The 18,398-nt window shown below is 43.0% G+C and overlaps 1 protein-coding gene across 2 annotated transcripts; it reads left to right on the plus strand.

Moving 5' to 3' along the window:
* Positions 1 to 4,818: 4,818 nt before the first annotated feature.
* Positions 4,819 to 15,124, plus strand: c34h17orf75 (chromosome 34 C17orf75 homolog). Of its 2 annotated transcripts, XM_055898628.1 has the most exons (10): positions 4,821 to 5,137; positions 5,831 to 5,914; positions 6,525 to 6,650; positions 7,019 to 7,147; positions 7,287 to 7,347; positions 7,767 to 7,886; positions 9,077 to 9,141; positions 9,322 to 9,455; positions 12,566 to 12,669; positions 13,225 to 15,124. In XM_055898628.1, exons 1-10 carry the CDS (start codon positions 4,983 to 4,985, stop codon positions 13,435 to 13,437), a joined length of 1,191 nt encoding a protein of 396 aa, XP_055754603.1. In that variant the 5' UTR covers positions 4,821 to 4,982; the 3' UTR covers positions 13,438 to 15,124. The 2 variants fall into 2 exon arrangements, with proteins under 2 accessions (XP_055754604.1, XP_055754603.1); XM_055898629.1 differs by lacking the exon at positions 5,831 to 5,914 and having other exon boundaries at positions 4,819 to 5,137.
* Positions 15,125 to 18,398: the final 3,274 nt, after the last annotated feature.

Genomic DNA, 18,398 nt, shown 5'->3' on the forward strand with positions numbered 1-18,398 from the left:
TCTTCGAATATAGAATAGTCTGGGGTAGGGGGGGGGCAGGGGCCTTCAACCTTTTCTCGGCCATGGACTCTCACCCAGGCAAACGGACAACCCAGGGACCCCCATCATATGTGAACAAAAAAACATTTTGCGTCTTGTCTTATCATCAGGTGAATGTAAGCATTTCACTGTAAGGTCTACTACGCCTGTTGTATTCGGCGCATTTGACAAATTAAATTTGATTTGATAATGGGAAGAAGAAGTAGCTTAATCAACTTTTTAAAATATATAGATTCAGTTGATGGTTTTTCATAATTTTGACATCCCCACATTATAATTGGAAGAGGAAGTGTAAACTCTAACATAGCCTATTAGCTAGAAAAATTACTCCAAACACATTTTCACTAATAGCATCTTTTAGCTGGTTAAACAAAGGTTTGCCACATGTATGTAATTCAAAATGTGTTTATTCTGTTGTTGCTAGCGATATCCATAAAAACATTGAAATTAAAAAAAACGTTTTTATTTTTGCCGGACCACAGAATGAATACCCCTGGTCTAAAGAATCAAGCCTTAAATATTATAATAAATCATATTAACATGTAAGGATGAGTTCTGTTGCTATGACTTTGCAATGGCTGCGGAAAAACTGGCTAAAATAATATACATCAATGCTCAGATATTGCATGAATATTGCCTTCCACTCACACCTTAAAGGCCTAGTGCAGTCAAAACTGTGATTTTTGTCTTTTATATATATTTCCACACTATGAGGTTGGAATAATATTGTGAAACTGTGAAAATTATGATAATGTCCTTCTAGTGTAAGAGCTCTTTTAAAAGACCGCCTGAAATGTCAGCTTGTTTTGGTGGGATGGAGTTTTGGTCTGACTGGTGACATCACCAGGTGGTAAATTAATTAATAGACCAATCAAATCATCATAGAACCAATTTTAATTAAGACCAAAATTGTCATACGTGAACAGAATAACAAACAAAAAGACATGGTATATTTTTTAGATGACAACCTTTATAATGAAAGGTAGCAGCTAAGTATCATCATTTTCTTTCTTCAATGTCTCTTCCTCATTATGAAAGTAGAATGTACAGTATATTATCATTACTTGAGGAGAAAGCATCACACCACAGAATAGGGGCCAGTACACCCCACATACCTGGTGAAGACTTAGTTCATTTCATTCAACAACTGAAAGAGAAAGATCTACAGAGGGAAGAGGCAGAGTCTTCTACCAGTCAAACAGCTGCAGACACTAGAGACAATCTTGGGAGATATTGATTGCAGTTATTCCCGAATGAGCGAGCATTCATGTGCAAAGGATTAGCACTTCAATTAATATAATTATCCAATGTGTGTAGTGATCCATTTTGTCTTTCCCGCTCTTTCTCAGTCCACACCCCCTTCCCTTTGTCCACCAAGCCATCATATCAATTTAGCCCACTAGGGGATCTTCCCTAGCATTGTTAGTAACCAATATCTACTGTTTGTTTGTTTATGCATTTCTGTGATTATTTAGTTAGTAAATAAATGATTAAGCCAATTGGTGTATGAATGACTTATAGTAAAGGCTGAGTTCGTGCAGATAACCAACAATTTACGACGCCAGATGAGACTGACGTGAGGTAAAGAATAATTCATTAATAGAAGACTAATTGATCAGATATTAAAATATCTGAAGAGTTATATTCTGAAAATTATAACTTTAAAATCTGAAGATTGTCCGTGGTGCCCCAACTTCCTAGTTAATTAAATGTACATGATTAGTTTAATCACGTAATAATTATTACAGATAATTTATTTGATAAAATAACAGTCTTCACCTTTCATGATGCCAAAGACACAACAAGCATTCCAGCTGCTGTCATCATACCTGCTTGCAGATGAGAATGATCGTGTCACAATTATTAAAAACCATTAATCATACCTTGTGTTTTCTGTTTAAGCACTCTTCTTTATGTCTCCTTCCAGGTATTGCATTTGGGATCCCATCAATGGTTTCTTTGTCTATGTAAAACGCTGGATGTACGCAGCACTGTGGTATACTGCATTTAATGATATTGGATATACTGAATATAATATAGTGTATTCGCTACTTCCTGTCACGGCCGTCTGAAGAAGAGGGAGTGGACCAAAGCGCAGCGTGGTACGTGTTCATGCTTTCTTTATTAAAACTGAACACTGAGACAAAAGAACCAAAAATAGAACAACACGAAACAGTTCTGTCTGGTGCAGACACAAAACAGAAAACAACTACCCACAAAAACCATGTGGGGAAAAAACTACCTAAGTATGGTTCTCAATCAGAGACAACGATAGACAGCTGCCTCTGATTGAGAACCACAAAGAAATACAAAACATAGAAAATGAACATAGAATGCCCACCCAAATCACACCCTGACCAAACCAAAATAGAGACGTAAAAAGCTCTCTACGGTCAGGGCGTGACACTTCCAGTTAGGTTGTAACGAAAGCATGCCTACAATTACAAAAGTGAAAACATTGCATATCTTTCTGAAAGCAAAATCAGTCACTTCAACAAACTAGTGCTGTGACCCCATTTCCTTACCTGCATACAGTGGATGGTCAATCCCGGCCCCGTGTACAGTTTATTGTGACATGTGACTTTTTAAGTATTTGACCTTCTGGTGCTGAATGACAATTTTTTGTATCGTCTAAATCTCTGCAGCAGGTACCTGGTCGTCACTAGCTTCCACATCCACAAAGTCAAAATTATGGTTAAACCCTGCCCATTTGTAAAATGTATATTATTTTATTTGTATTTAACGACAGACTCAATAGCCTTGGTTTCTCAAACGGGGGGCCTGTTGTCCGGACCTCTGGCAGTATCTATAGGGGTGCCACAGGGTTCAATTCTCGGGCCAACTCTTTTCTCTGATGATGTTGCTCTTGCTGCTGGTGATTCTCTGATCCACCTTTATGCAGACAACACCATTCTGTATACATCTGGCCCTTCTTTGGACACTGTGTTAACAAACCTCCAAACGAGCTTCAATGCCATACAACACTCCTTCCGTGGCTTCCAACTGCTTTTAAATGCTAGTAAAACTAAATGCATGCTCTTCAACCGATCGCTGCCCACACCTGCCCGTCTGTCTAGTATCACTACTCTGGACGGTTCTGACTTAGAATATGTGGACAACTACAAATACCTAGGTGTCTGGTTAGACTGTAAACTCTCCTTCCAGACTCACATTAAGCATCTCCAATCCAAAATGAAATCTAGAATCGGCTTCCTATTTCGCAACTAAGCCTCCTTCACTCATGCTGCCAAACATACCCTCGTAAAACTGACTATCCTACCGATCCTTGACTTTGGCGATGTCATTTACAAAATAGCCTCCAACACTCTACTCAGCAAACGGGATGTAGTCTATCACAGTGCCATCCGTTGTGTCACCAAAGCCCCACATACTACCCACTACTGCGACCTGTATGCTCTCGTTGGCTGGCCCTCGCTACATATTCGTCGCCAAACCCACTGGCTCCAGGTCATCTATAAGTCTTTGCTAGGTAAAGCCCCACCTTTTCTCAGCTCACTGGTCACCATAGCAGCACCCACCAGCAGGTATATTTCACTGGTCATCCCCAAAGCCAACACTTGCTTTGGCCGCCTTTCCTTCCAGTTCTCTGCTGCCAATGACTGGAACGAATTGCAAAAATCACTAAAGCTGGAGACTTATATCTCCCTCTCTAACTTTAAGCATCAGCTGTCAGAGCAGCTTACCCATCACTGTACATGTACACAGCCAATCTGTAAATAGCACACCCAACTTCCTAATTCCCATATTGTCATTTATCTTCTTGCTTTTTTGCACCCCAGTATCTTCAATTGCACATCATCATCTGCACATCTATCACTCCAGTGTTAATGCTAAATTGTAATTATTTCACCTCTTTGGCCTATTTATTGCTTCCCTAATCTTCTACATTTGCACACACCGTACATATTTTTTCTATTGTATTATTGACTGTACGTTTGTTTATGTGTAACTCTGTGTTGTTGTTTTTGTCGCACTGCTTTGCTTTATCTTGGCCATGTCGCAGTTGTAAATGAGAACTTGTTCTCAATTGGCATACCTGGTTAAAAGGAAGGTGATTTCTTTTTTTTTAACTGACTTTAACTAGGCAAGTCAGTTAAGAACAAATTCTTATTTACAATTACGGACTACCCCTAACCTGGACGATGCTGGGCCAATTGTGCGCCAACCTATGGGACTCCCACTCACAGCCGGTTGTGATACACCCTGGAATCAAACCAGGGTCTGTAGGGACGCCTCTAGCACTGAGATGCAGTGCCTTAGACCACTGCGCCACTCTGGAGTATTTTACACCTAACCCCAACTTTAATCCTAACCTTAACCACACAGATAACCTTATGTCTAACATTTAATTAAGACCAAAAAGCATGTTTTGTTTACATACATTTTTACTACATAGACAATTTTGACTTTGTGGCTGTGGAATCTAGATATAAAACAGTCCATTTGTCATCGGATAGTAAACCTTCAAAAGACCGGTAAACAGTGACCACTAGGGGCTGTTCAGGCTAATGAACATCAATATCCCAAAAGTTATTATGCCATTGTTTGTATATTCAGAAACATTAACTTAATTTTACCCTTTGATACATGGCTATAAGTGTGCAACGACCTCTGACAATGTGGGCATAATTTAGCTATTTTAATAACTGATGTGATCAGTTTATTTCATGGACCAAATCATGTCATAGCAAGTTTTACACGGACCTTTAACAACGACGGATTCATGGAATTACACTCCGCATGCGCGAGTCAGATCGTGGATCTTTAGAAATAATGATAGACTCGTCTCTTCAGTAAAGGAAGTTGTTAGTCTATTCACATGCGTAGTATTGTTATTATTTCTTATCCAGTTCAACCTGCATCCTAAATAACTGAACGTCATTTCTCGGTTTCTGTCATTTGTTGATAGGTGCGAAGGAATCATGTTTACCTCGCAAACTTCCATGCAAACGTCCTCCTTCCAAGATTCAATTGACGTGGAAGAAAAGGATACGGATTATGATAACGAAGAGATGGGATATAATCAGAAAATACAGTTGAACTGTTACTATACCATTTATCTCTACCAAGGCACCAGGTAATCTTCTCCATCTGAATGTTCTGTTTGAGTCTATCTAACTTTACATCAAGCAATTTGTTTTGACAGTACACAATGACCTAAACTAGGGCATTATCTGGTATGCAAATATATGCAGGTGACGTGTAATGTTTACTTGCCTTAGCTACTAGGCTATAGAGAATCTATGGACCTCGGTCCCTCACCCTTCTCAATAGGGATGAATGGAAATGCATTGCCAATCACACCAATGTCTGACTTTGTTGATATTATTAGACTCATTGGAGGTTCTCACAATGTACAGTATTCATGCTTTAACAATCTGTATACATACACTGTCATTAGAGGAACTATAGGAGGATGGGCTCATTGTAATGGCTGGAATGGAACACATGAAACATGAAACATATGGAAACAACATGTTGGACCCTGTTCCATTTATTCCAGCCATTACAATGAGCCCATCCTCCTATAGCTCAACCCACCAGCCTCCGCTGACTGTGATAACGTCATCAAGCTTGTCCAGCTGCATATTGAGGCCAATTTCTCTGTCACTGTGTAACCACTTTCTCCCAAATTCACTGGTTCTCTGTGGGCATCAACTGTGGATCCTGCTGCTGACTTACTGTACTGTCAGTTCAGACTTGCTGTTCTGTTCTCCACTAACTAACCACCAAGTCATGAGTATAGTAACTACCTACAGTACCTGTCTAGATCTGAGTCAGTTGCAGAGGGCAACGTGGCATGGAGCCAGAGAAGAACAGATTCCACAGCCAGTACCAGTCAGGAAGACTTTAGGTAACCAAGGTCTCCCCGTGACCCGTCCGTTTCTCTAGTGCTTTTATTTCTGTGGCTTTCAGTGTTGTCCTTCTCTGTCGTATCCATGGGCCTGCTGCTGGAAACCTATCAACCTGGAATCAACACTGTTTCTTTCCTGTCATGATGTCATCCGTGTGCTTCCGGCTATCTGGGATATGGAGTCACAAAGCCTAGTACCTATCTACCTCCTTCTGTACACACTGTTCACCCTACTTCTTTTGGGATGTCGTCTTTCTGTGACGTCAAGTTGTTTCAGCCTCAGATTCTATAATGAGGATGATATAGTTCTGTGATATGATATTGTTATGTTATTAAAACGTGATATTTTAGTGTCACATCATGCATCTTACATAGTGACCATAAGGAAAGAGAAGTGGGAAGGAAGGATTTAAATAGGCTCTGTGACTCACATGGAAACTGGAAGATTCTGTTTCACTATATCTGTATCTAGCCTTCATGTTGTGTTGATGTGGCTTTTGTTCATCGGCTTCCTTCTTCATCTCCTCTTTGGCTGTCCACTTTCTCATCAGATCTGATTGGTCGCTTGTCACTCTGTTTCCATGGTAACTGACTCTTGCCCCACCAACAGCCTCACCCTAGTGGACAGCAGCCTGCCTGTAGAGGCGGAGCCTGAGCTACGATGCTACATCTCCCGGAGGCTGAGCAAAGGAGCCCTGCTGGGGGGCATGGGAAACATTGCCGCCGTGGAGCTCAGGTGACCTTAACTAACTTAAACTAAGGGCCTCATTCCAAACCAACCCATCTCTCCTTTCCTTAATAACTTATTGAACCTAATTTCAAACCAATCCAGCTTTAATATCCTTAGGAACCTGTTGAGCCCATCTCACAGATCTGATTGGATTGCTTAGGTATGGTATCAGCAATATAGTAACTATATACAGGCCTGTGTGTCTCTGGCTCTATCTAGCTAAGCAAGGTCTTGATTTGGAATCAGACCTAAGTATTCTCTCCTTATGTATACATCTGAAGCAATGTGGCATCAATTAGCCTGCACACTTCTAAAGTAGTATAAACCCAGTGTTTTACATTCATAATAAATATGTGTTTGTTGTCCCATCCCAGTGTCCCAGAGGCGGCGGTGGGCTGTTACTGCTGTCTCCTGGAGCAGGAGAGATCCCCAGAGCAGCCCGACGCAGATGGCAATGGCTATGTAATCTGCCTCATGGGGGGCTCTGAAAAAGGCCTCAACCTATATCCTTCACAGGCTAATGCAGCTCTTTCTGAATCATGATCATGTAGAGTCAGTCTAGACTTGTATTGTGTAGATGGGTACTGAAACTCATAAACCATTCATCCTTAAACCAGAAACCATTTCCTTAATCAACTGTACGTTTAGACTTGAACTGGACAAGTACGTGCAAGGCCTGCAGAGCAGTCTACAGACTCCTGAGGTAAGCAGGAAGTGGAATCACCAAAATAATATAATTGTACTGGATTCTCTTGGATGTACTATCATCATAAATGTACTATCATCTCTTGGACATGGCTACTTTGTAATAAACACATTTCTATCTGAAGGGGACTCATCTAGGTTGTGTTCAAGTGGGAAACGGGGAGGTACTACCTGACGTTGTCAAATAACACAGATTTTTCTTCTCCATTGTGAAATGTTTTGCTATCAGTGTGACCTACTTAACACCATCCTAGATAGATATATAAAATGACTACACAGATAGGTAGTCCCATGCCCCTGTGTAGGGTTATAACAGTGTAATCTCTCTCTCTGTCCTCCGTGTGTGTGTGTGTGTGTGTGTGTGTGTGTGTGTGTGTGTGTGTGTGTGTGTGTGTGTGTGTGTATATATATATATAGCTGGTGAACCTAGAGACTGAGATCAGGCCCTACCTGAGTATGTGGTACGAGGAGTCAGTGATGCACATCCACAGAGTGGTACAGATGGTCCAGGGGAGCATCAGCTTCCTGCTACATGCTGTGAGTCACCTTTGACCCATCATTTGACTGTTACCATAGTGATTAATTCCCCCTGTACAGTGATTTCCCCTCATTCTATCAATACATTTACTTCCCCTCCATGCTTCACTATGTAATTTTTTTGCTTGTCCATATACCCACTCACTTTACTTACTTGGGCTGTGTCCACTAGCTAAAGCTATAATTGAGTCTTTACTGACTAGTAGCCATCTTGCTTGACAAAACAAATGGGAAGTGGAAACATAAAAATGCAAAATGAGATATTCTCAGCATATTGTATTGTCACAAAACATCTTCACATTTGTTGGCGTCAGTCACGCAATTGCATAGTTCAAAACACATCATTTTCTTTGATGGCCATCAATGTTGCAACTGTATAGCTTAAAGCAGAAATAAAGTTCCAAGAATAGTTTTGACTGGTTGTCGTTGTCGGATAATGCTTTAAAAAGAAATCTGTAACGCTGATCAGGCCCATGTCATTGTAGAATAAAGTTTTGTTTAATATACAGTGCTGATCAGGCTCATGTCATTGTAGAATAAAGTTTTGTTTAATATACAGTGCTGATCAGGATCATGTCATTGTAGAATAAAGTTTTGTTTAATATACAGTGCTGATCAGGCTCATGTCATTGTAGAATAAAGTTTTGTTTAATATACAGTGCTGATCAGGCTCATGTCATTGTAGAATAAAGTTTTGTTTAATATACAGTGCTGATCAGGCTCATGTCATTGTAGAACAAAGTTTTGTTTAATATACAGTGCTGATCAGGCTCATGTCATTGTAGAACAAAGTTTTGTTTAATATACAGTGCTGATCAGGCTCATGTCATTGTAGAATAAAGTTTTGTTTAATATACAGTGCTGATCAGGCTCATGTCATTGTAGAATAAAGTTTTGTTTAATATACAGTGCTGATCAGGATCATGTCATTGTAGAATAAAGTTTTGTTTAATATACAGTGCTGATCAGGCTCATGTCATTGTAGAATAAAGTTTTGTTTAATATACAGTGCTGATCAGGCTCATGTCATTGTAGAATAAAGTTTTGTTTAAAATGCAGCACTGATCAGGATCATGTCATTGTAGAATAAAGTTTTGTTTAATATACAGTGCTGATCAGGATCATGTCATTGTAGAATAAAGTTTTGTTTAAAATGCAGCACTGATCAGGATCATGTCATTGTTTTGAAGGCTCTGAGTCACATACACGTGGAGGTCACCAATGCAGATGACAGGACCAAGGCTGATGTTGCTAGGTGAGTTACTTTAAAGGTCCAGTCCAGTCCAAATTGGGTTTTCGGTCAAATTCTGTTTAATAAATGAGTATCACTTCTGAAAATAATCTGAAAACACCTAGTCTTTATTCCTGTGGTTAAACTATAAGAATATACAGTATGTGCTGTGAATATGAATGAATATGGTTCATGTGTGTGTAGGTTCATTAAGGCAGCAGGTCTGCAGGGCCTGGTCCAGGAAGACACTACCACAGCCTCTCTGTATAAGGCCTCAGAGGCTCTTACTGACCTGGTCATAGACTGCTCTACCAGCCCTCCTACACTCTCCAACACAGGTATGTGTGACTGCTCTAACCTGTGGACATATATACACACACACAGGTCTGTGTGACTGCTCTAACCTGTGGACATATACACACACACAGGTCTGTGTGACTGCTCTAACCTGTGGACATATACACACACACAGGTCTGTGTGACTGCTCTAACCTGTGGACATATACACACACACAGGTCTGTGTGACTGCTCTAACCTGTGGACATATACACACACATGGGTCTGTGTGACTGCTCTAACCTGTGGACATATACACACACACAGGTCTGTGTGACTGCTCTAACCTGTGGACATATACACACACACACACAGGTCTGTGTGACTGCTCTAACCTGTGGATATACACACACACACAGGTCTGTGTGACTGCTCTAACCTGTGGATATATACACACACAGAGGTCTGTGTGACTGCTCTAACCTGTGGACATACACACACACACAGGTCTGTGTGACTGCTCTAACCTGTGGATATACACACACACACACAGGTCTGTGTGACTGCTCTAACCTGTGGACATATACACACACAGAGGTCTGTGTGACTGCTCTAACCTGTGGACATATACACACACACAGGTCTGTGTGACTGCTCTAACCTGTGGACATATACACACACACAGGTCTGTGTGACTGCTCTAACCTGTGGATATACACACACACACACAGGTCTGTGTGACTGCTCTAACCTATGGATATACACACACACACAGGTCTGTGTGACTGCTCTAACCTGTGGACATATACACACACACAGGTCTGTGTGACTGCTCGAACCTGTGGCCATATACACACACACAGGTCTGTGTGACTGCTCTAACCTGTGGACATATACACACACACACACAGGTCTGTGTGACTGCTCTAACCTGTGGACATATACACACACACAGGTCTGTGTGACTGCTCGAACCTGTGGCCATATACACACACACAGGTCTGTGTGACTGCTCTAACCTGTGGACATATACACACACACACACAGGTCTGTGTGACTGCTCTAACTTGTGGACATATACACACACACAGGTCTGTGTGACTGCTCTAACCTGTGGACATATACACACACACAGGTCTGTATGACTGCTCTAACCTGTGGATATACACACACACACACAGGTCTGTGTGACTGCTCTAACCTATGGATATACACACACACAGGTCTGTGTGACTGCTCTAACCTGTGGACATATATACACACACAGAGGTCTGTGCGACTGCTCTAACCAGTGGACATATATACACACACACAGGTCTGTGTGACTGCTCTAACCTGTGGACATATACACACACACAGGTCTGTGTGACTGCTCTAACCTGTGGATATATACACACACAGAGGTCTATTGGAACGACTCTAACAAACAGACACTCTCCCACAGTCACAAATACAGATCAGTGTTACAGCTGTAGCCACACCACTCTACAAAACAGGTCTCTGTACAGTGCATTCAGAAAGTATTCAGACCCCTTGACTTTCTCCACATTTTGTTACCTTATTAAAAAATGTAATAAATTGTTTTTTTCTCTCTCATCAACCTACCTCATAATGACAAAGCAAAAACGTTTTTTAGAAATTTCTACAAATCTATAAAGCTGAAATATCACATTTACATAAGTATTCAGAACCTTTACTCAGTACTTTGTTGAAGCATCTTTGGCAGCGATTACAGCCTCGAGTCTTCTTGGGTATGACGCTACAAGCTTGGCACACCTGTATCTGGGGAGTTTCTCCCATTCTTCTCTGCAGATCCTCTCAAGCTCTGTCAGGTTGGATGGAGCACAATGCTGCACAGCTATTTTTAGGTCTCTCCAGAGAATTTCAATCTGGTTCAAGTCCGGTCTCTGGCTGGGCCACTCAAGGACATTCAGAGACTTGTCCTGAAGCCACTCCTGCGTTGTCTTGGCTGTGTGCGTTGTCCTGTTGGAAGGTGAACCTTCGCCCCAGTCTGAGGTCCTGAGCGCTCCGGAGCAGGTTTTCATCAAGGATCTCTCTGTACTTTGCTCCGTTCATCTTTGCCTCGATCCTGACTAGTCTCCCAGTCCCTGCCACTGAAAAACATCCACACAGCAGGATGCTGCCACCACCATGCTTCCCCGTAGGGATGGTGCCAGGTTTCCTCCAGACGTGACGCTTGGCATTCAGGCCAAAGAGTTCAATCTTGGTTTCATCAGACCAGAGAATCTAGTTTCTCATGGTCGGAGTCTTTAGGTGCCTTTTGGCAAACTCCAAGCGGGCTGTCATGTGCCTTTTACTGAGGAGTGGCTTTTCCGTCTGGCCACTCTACCGTAAAGGCCTGATTGGTGGAGTGCTGCAGAGATGGTTGTCCTTCTGGAAGGCTCTCCCATTTCCACAGAGGAACTCTAGAGATCTGTCATCAGGTTCTTGGTCACCTACCTGACCAAGGCTCTTCTCCCGCTCAGTTTGGCCGGGCGGCCAGCTATAGGAAGAGTCTTGGTGGTTCCAAACTTCCTCCATTTAAGAATGATGGAGGCCACTGTATTCTTGGAGACCTTCAATGCTGCAGACATTTTTTGGTACCCTTCCCTAGATCTGTCCCTCGACACAATCCAGTCTCTGAGCTCTACAGACAATTCCTTCGACCTCATGGCTTGGTTTTTGCTCTGACATGCCCTGTCAACTGTGGGACCTTATATAGACAGGTGTGTGCCTTTCCAAATCATGTCCAATCAATTGAATTTACCGCAGGTGGACTCCAATCAAGATGTAGTAACATCTCAAGGATGATCAATGGAAACAGCGATGCACCTGAGCTCAATTTCGAGTCTCATAGCAAAGGATCTGAATACTTATGTAAATAAGGTATTTCTGTTTTTTATTTTTTAATACATTTGCAAAAATGTACAAAAACCTGTTTTCACTTCGTCATTATGGGATATTGTGTGTAGATTGCTGAGGTAAAATAATTATTGAATCCATTTTAGAATAAGACTGTAACGTGGCAAAAAGTCAAGGGGTCTGAACTTTCCGAAGGCACTGTACATGTACACACAGACATAGAATCACCAATACATTTTCCATGAATGATCGTCACAGACTATACACTGGCTAATCACTCCGTCATCCCTCTCACACCTTTTTCCACAGTCAGTAACCGTTTCTGTGACGACTGGATCCAGGCATTCCTGAACGCAGCAGAGCGCTGTAACCCTTTCCTCCTCAGACAGATCCTGGAGAACTTCAAACTCAAGGTGGGCAAACGCACAGCACACAGACAAGTGGATCACTTTAAAACGTTATATAAATACTTTATGTCCAGGCCATGTTTAAAATGGCTTACTGTTTTCTCATCCATGCTCTTTCTCTCTCCCCCCTCTCTCCTCCTCCACCCCCTCTCTCCTCCTCCGCCCCCTCTCTCTCCTCCTCCGCCCCCCCCCTCTCCTCCTCCACCCCCTCTCTCCTCCTCCGCCCCCTCTCTCTCCTCCTCCGCCCCCTCTCTCTCCTCCTCCGCCCCCTCTCTCTCCTCCTCCGCCCCCTCTCTCCTCCTCCGCCCCCTTTCTCTCCTCCTCCGCCCCCTTTCTCTCCTCCTCCGCCCCCTTTCTCTCCTCCTCCGCCCCCTCTCTCCTCCTCCACCCCCTCTCTCCTCCTCCGCCCCCCCTCTCTCCTCCTCCGCCCCCTCTCTCCTCCTCCGCCCCCCCTCTCTCCTCCTCCGCCCCCTCTCTCCTCCTCCGCCCCCTCTCTCCTCCTCCACCCCCTCTCTCCTCCTCCGCCCCCTCTCTCTCCTCCTCCGCCCCCTCTCTCCCCAGGCCATCCAGGACATGAACAGTCTGAAGCGGTTCATCCGCCAGGCTGAGTCGAGTCACTACGCTCTGTTCCGCTGCTGCCAGTTCCTGCAGGGCTGTGGGAATGGGGACGTGCTGCTCCAGAACGCCCACGCCGAGCACCGGGGCCTCCCTGAGGCCTGCAGCATCATCCGCGTGCTGGACGAGTTCCTCAGCGAACAGCAGGCCCAGGGATGAGGATAGGGATGAGGGACACTGACACACCGCAGCCACCAGGGCGGCGATAGTTAAACTCCAATTGACAGTGACACCTCGAGGGCGGCGATAGTTCAACAATAACCCACCCAGTCTCAACACCGTGGCCTGTATTTATAAATTATCCTATATAAGTCAGAACTCCTATTCTGAGATGTGAATTTGTGAATACAGGCCCAGACCTGTGTGAAATAGGGGTGCGCTTGATTTGAGTTGGCCACTTTTGGGTCCATTTCTTTTGTTAAATTGTTGTACCAGACTAACTCAATCAAGCACAGCACAAGGATGTTGAAGTATTTGACCCAGGTCTCCTCACACTGGAACTCTTCCATGCTAGATGTCAGTGTGTATCTGTTTTTGGCACTTTTCCTTTAGCGTTGGTGTTTTACAGGCGTCACTGTCTTCCATTTGCGGTGTGATTGAATAGCATTTACTCAGAAGAAACAGACCAAGTATGTTGTATCTGGATCAGAATTAACTCTAAAAACTAAAATATCCAAAGTCATGTTAACACTATTGTTTTCTTTGCTGGTATTAAAACACGCAGTACTATAAACTAATGGAAACACTATCAGTATGTTATAACCCATATTATAAATCTCAACATCGGAATAATTTGTTTCGCTTGTCTTACAGCATGACCAAATGTTGTATTTCTTTTAAATGATTCGTTTGCTTGCCTTTTGTCTGCATGTCAGTATGCTATCTACATACTACAGTACAATCCTGCTTTTCTGCATAGTGGAACAATGCACAAATCACTTTAATCAGCTTTTGTTACTTACTCGATTTCACCAGTAAAAAAATAGCTACACTGATATTCCCATGTAGCTCAGTTGGTAGTGCACGACACTTGCAACGCCAGGGTCGTGGGTTCGATTCCCACGGGGGACCAGTACAAAAATGTATGCACTCTACTGTAAGTCACTCTGGATAAGAGCTGCTAAATGACTCAATTCATGCCCTGCTTGTGTTTGTATTTCTGTTGCTGACTGCAGTCTTCGTCTTATCTAAAGATACTCCTTAATGTGGTTAAGCCTTACATTCCATAGTAGGGAATATTAGTGTTGTAGTGGCCAACGTGTTGTATATCTACTTCACAGGAGGCTGCTGAGGGGAGGACGACTCATCATAATAATAGCCAGAACGGAGTGAATGGAATGGCATCAAACGCATGGAAACCATGTGTTTGATGTATTTGATACCATTCCACCCTTTCCTCTCCAGCCATTACCATGAGCCCGTCCTCCCAAATTAAGGTGCCACCAACCTCCTGTGATCTACTGTCACTGTATGTTAAGTTACAAAAATGACCTTCACTCCTCTTCACCAGCCCTATTGTAATGGTAGTATGTTCAGGGCTAAATAACCCACATGGTTTATTGTGCCTGTATGACAGCAACTACGTAGGTTCTATTTTCCTATCAATGTGTCTACGTCTCTAAAAGTATATCATGGTGAAAATGAAGCAATATTGTCTGTGAAGATGTGTCCTTTAAACTGTGAACCAAGTGACATGTTAGTCTGTGAGCTATTGTAGTGGACAATGGTGACTGATCATACAACCTTTTAACTGTGCATTTAAATATCCTGTACAATTTAATGTCTATTAATGTGGTGTCTATCATGTTGATCTGTGGTTTGACTTAAATATAAATAGTGAATCCTCTGTGTGGACTGACTCATGAATATGTGATCTGATTTCTGACCATATGAAACAATAGGGTCCCAGTTTACCTACAGTGGGGCAAAAAAGTATTTAGTCAGGCACCAATTGTGCAAGTTCTCCCACTTAAAAAGATGAGAGAGGCCTGTAATTTAAAAAATCCTACAATGTGATTTTCTGGATTTTTTTTCTTCTCATTTTGTCTGTCATGGTTGAAGTGTACCTATGATGAAAATTACAGGCCTCTCTCATCTTTTTAAGTGGGAGAACTTGCACAATTGGTGGCTGACTAAATACTTTTTTGCTCCACTGTATGTAATGATGGCCCTGCCTACACCTAACGATTTTTTTTTTTTAAATCATGTGAGCAAAAAATATTCCACTTTATTTGGAGTGTCTTGCCAGACAAAGTTAAACGAGCCTATTTATATAATGAATATGAGTTTGGACGGGCAGAAATTATTAAATATTAAAGCATTAGACCTCACTAAAGGCTTCAATCGTACAACAACTATACCTAATCCGAACTGGTTCTCTTAAATAGCCCCATAACCCTTCACACATTCAACCTCCAGCTGCGTATCCCCTCTAGCACCAGGGTCAGCGCACTTTTTTGCCATCTTTTTAAGCCTGCCACACACACACTATACAATACATTTATTAAGGACGAGTGTGAGTCTTTGTTACAACCCGGCTTGTGGGAAGTGACAAATAACTCTTATAGGACCAGGGAACAAATAATAATATAATAATAATCAAGAATTTTGCTCTTTATTTAGCCATCTTACATTTAAAACCTTATTTGTTCATTGAAAATTGTGAATAACTCACCACAGGTTAATGAGAAGGGTGTGCTTGAAAGGATGCACATAACTTGTTGTGGAGAGAGAGAGTCTCAGACTTAAATCATTTTCCACACACAGTCTGTGCCTGTATTTAGTTTTCATGCTAGTGAGGGCCGAGAATATACTCTCACATAGGTATGTGGTTGAAAAGGGCATCAGTGTCTTAACAGCACGATTTGCCAAGGCAGGATACTCTGAGCGCAGCCCAGTCCAGAAATCTGGCAGTGGCTTCTGATTAAATTACATTTTCACAGAACCGCTTGTTGCAATTTTGATGAGGCTCTCTTGTTCAGATATCGGTAAGTGGACTGTAGGCAGGGCAATGAAAGGGATAACAAATCCAGTTGTTTGAGTCATCCGTTTCGGGAAAGTACCTGCGTAATTGCGCACCCAACTCACTCAGGTGCTTCGCAATATCACATTTGACATTGTCCGTAAGCTTGAGTTCATTTGCACAAAAAACACCATACAATGATGGGAAGACCTGTGTGTTGTCCTTGTTAATGAAGACAGAAGAGCTCCAACTTCTTAATTATAGCCTCACACATTGGTTATAGTTGTGGAGAGTCCCTGTAATCCTAGATTCAGATCATTCAGGCATGAAAAAACATCACCCAGATAGGCCAGTCGTGTGAGAAACTTGTCATCATGCAAGCGGTCAGACAAGTGAAAATGGTCAGTAAAGAAAACTTTAAGCTCGTCTCTCAATTCAAAAAAACGTGTCAATACTTTGCCCCTTGATATCCAGCGTTACATGGTCGCTGCCCATATCATTGCATAGTGCAGAAAATACACGAGAGTTCAGGGGCCTTGCTTTAACAAAGTTAACCAGTTTCACTGTAGTGTCCAAAACGTATTTCGAGCTGTCAGGCATTCCCTTGGCAGCAAGAGCCTCTAGGTGGATGCTGCAGTGTACCCAAGTGGCGTCGGGAGCAACTGCTTGCACGCACGTTACCACTCCACTATGTCTCCCTGTCATGGCCTTTGCACCATCAGTACAGATACCAACACATATTGACCACCAAAGTCCATTTGATGTCACAAAGCTGTCCAATACTTGAAACATATCCTCTCCTGTTGTGTTGGTTTCCAGTGGTTTGCAGAAGAGGATGTCTTCCTTAATTGACCCCCCATAAACGTAACAGACATATACCAGGAGCTGTGCCAGGCTTGCCACGTCTGTTGACTCATCCAGCTGTAACGCATATAATTCACTGGCTTGTATGCAAAGCAATAATTGTTTCAAAACATCTCCTGCCATGTCACTGATGCGTCGTGAAACAGTGTTGTTTGATGAAGACATTGTATGTATAGTTCTTCCACCCAGCATTGTCCCATTAAGTCCTCCACAATAGTATGGGGCTTGCCTGTCCTAGCCACTCGGTAGCTCATCATATAAGACACTTCTAGCCCCTTCTTATTAATGGTATCTGTTGTTTTTATACATCTCTTACTACTCGAAAGTCGTCTAAATTCTCAGACAAAAAACTCGTGTGGCTTATTTTTCAAATTGGCATGTTTTGTTTCTAAATGTCTGTGCAAGGGTGAAGGTTTCCTCGAGTTGTGAGATAGTACATTTACACATATAACACACTGTGGTTGAGGAAAGGCACTACTCCCAACATAAGTGAACCCCAAATCAATGTAGTTCATCATATTTGCGCCTCTTCAATGATCCAACGTCCCTGTCTGTTGTTCGGTGCTTTCCAGAGTAAGGGGGCAGTAGCTCCCCAACGTCCCTGTCTGTTGTTCGGTGCTTTACCAGGTAAGGGGGCAGTAGCTCCCCAACGTCCCTGTCTGTTGTTCGGTGCTTTACCAGGTAAGGGGGCAGTAGCTCCCCAACGTCCCTGTCTGTTGTTCAGTGCTTTCCCGGGTAAGGGGGCAGTAGCTCCCCAACATCCCTGTCTGTTGTTCAGTGCTTTCCCGGGTAAGGGGGCAGTAGCTCCCCAACATCCCTGTCTGTTGTTCAGTGCTTTACCAGGTAAGGGGGCAGTAGCTCCCCAACGTCCCTGTCTGTTGTTCGGTGCTTTACCAGGTAAGGGGGCAGTAGCTCCCCAACGTCCCTGTCTGTTGTTCAGTGCTTTCCCGGGTAAGGGGGCAGTAGCTCCCCAACATCCCTGTCTGTTGTTCGGTGCTTTACCAGGTAAGGGGGCAGTAGCTCCCCAACGTCCCTGTCTGTTGTTCAGTGCTTTCCCGGGTAAGGGGGCAGTAGCTCCCCAACGTCCCTGTCTGTTGTTCGGTGCTTTACCAGGTAAGGGGGCAGTAGCTCCCCAACGTCCCTGTCTGTTGTTCAGTGCTTTCCCGGGTAAGGGGGCAGTAGCTCCCCAACGTCCCTGTCTGTTGTTCAGTGCTTTCCCGAGTAAGGGGGCAGTAGCTCTTCGGCTGCATCAGATTCTCAATTGTCAGTGTCCATGCTAGCTGGGCTAACAACA

Source organism: Salvelinus fontinalis, chromosome 34, assembly GCF_029448725.1.
Source record: "Salvelinus fontinalis isolate EN_2023a chromosome 34, ASM2944872v1, whole genome shotgun sequence".
Classification (NCBI taxonomy): domain Eukaryota; kingdom Metazoa; phylum Chordata; class Actinopteri; order Salmoniformes; family Salmonidae; genus Salvelinus; species Salvelinus fontinalis.

Excerpts from the sequence above, each read along its gene's own strand:
- c34h17orf75 (XM_055898628.1), top strand. The coding sequence starts at position 4,983 with ATGTTTACCTCGCAAACTTCCATGCAAACGTCCTCCTTCCAAGATTCA. Across the intron at positions 5,138-5,830 it reads TATCTCTACCAAGGCACCAG|ATCTGAGTCAGTTGCAGAGG; the intron begins GTAATCTTCTCC and ends GTACCTGTCTAG. Across the intron at positions 9,142-9,321 it reads ACCAAGGCTGATGTTGCTAG|GTTCATTAAGGCAGCAGGTC; the intron begins GTGAGTTACTTT and ends ATGTGTGTGTAG.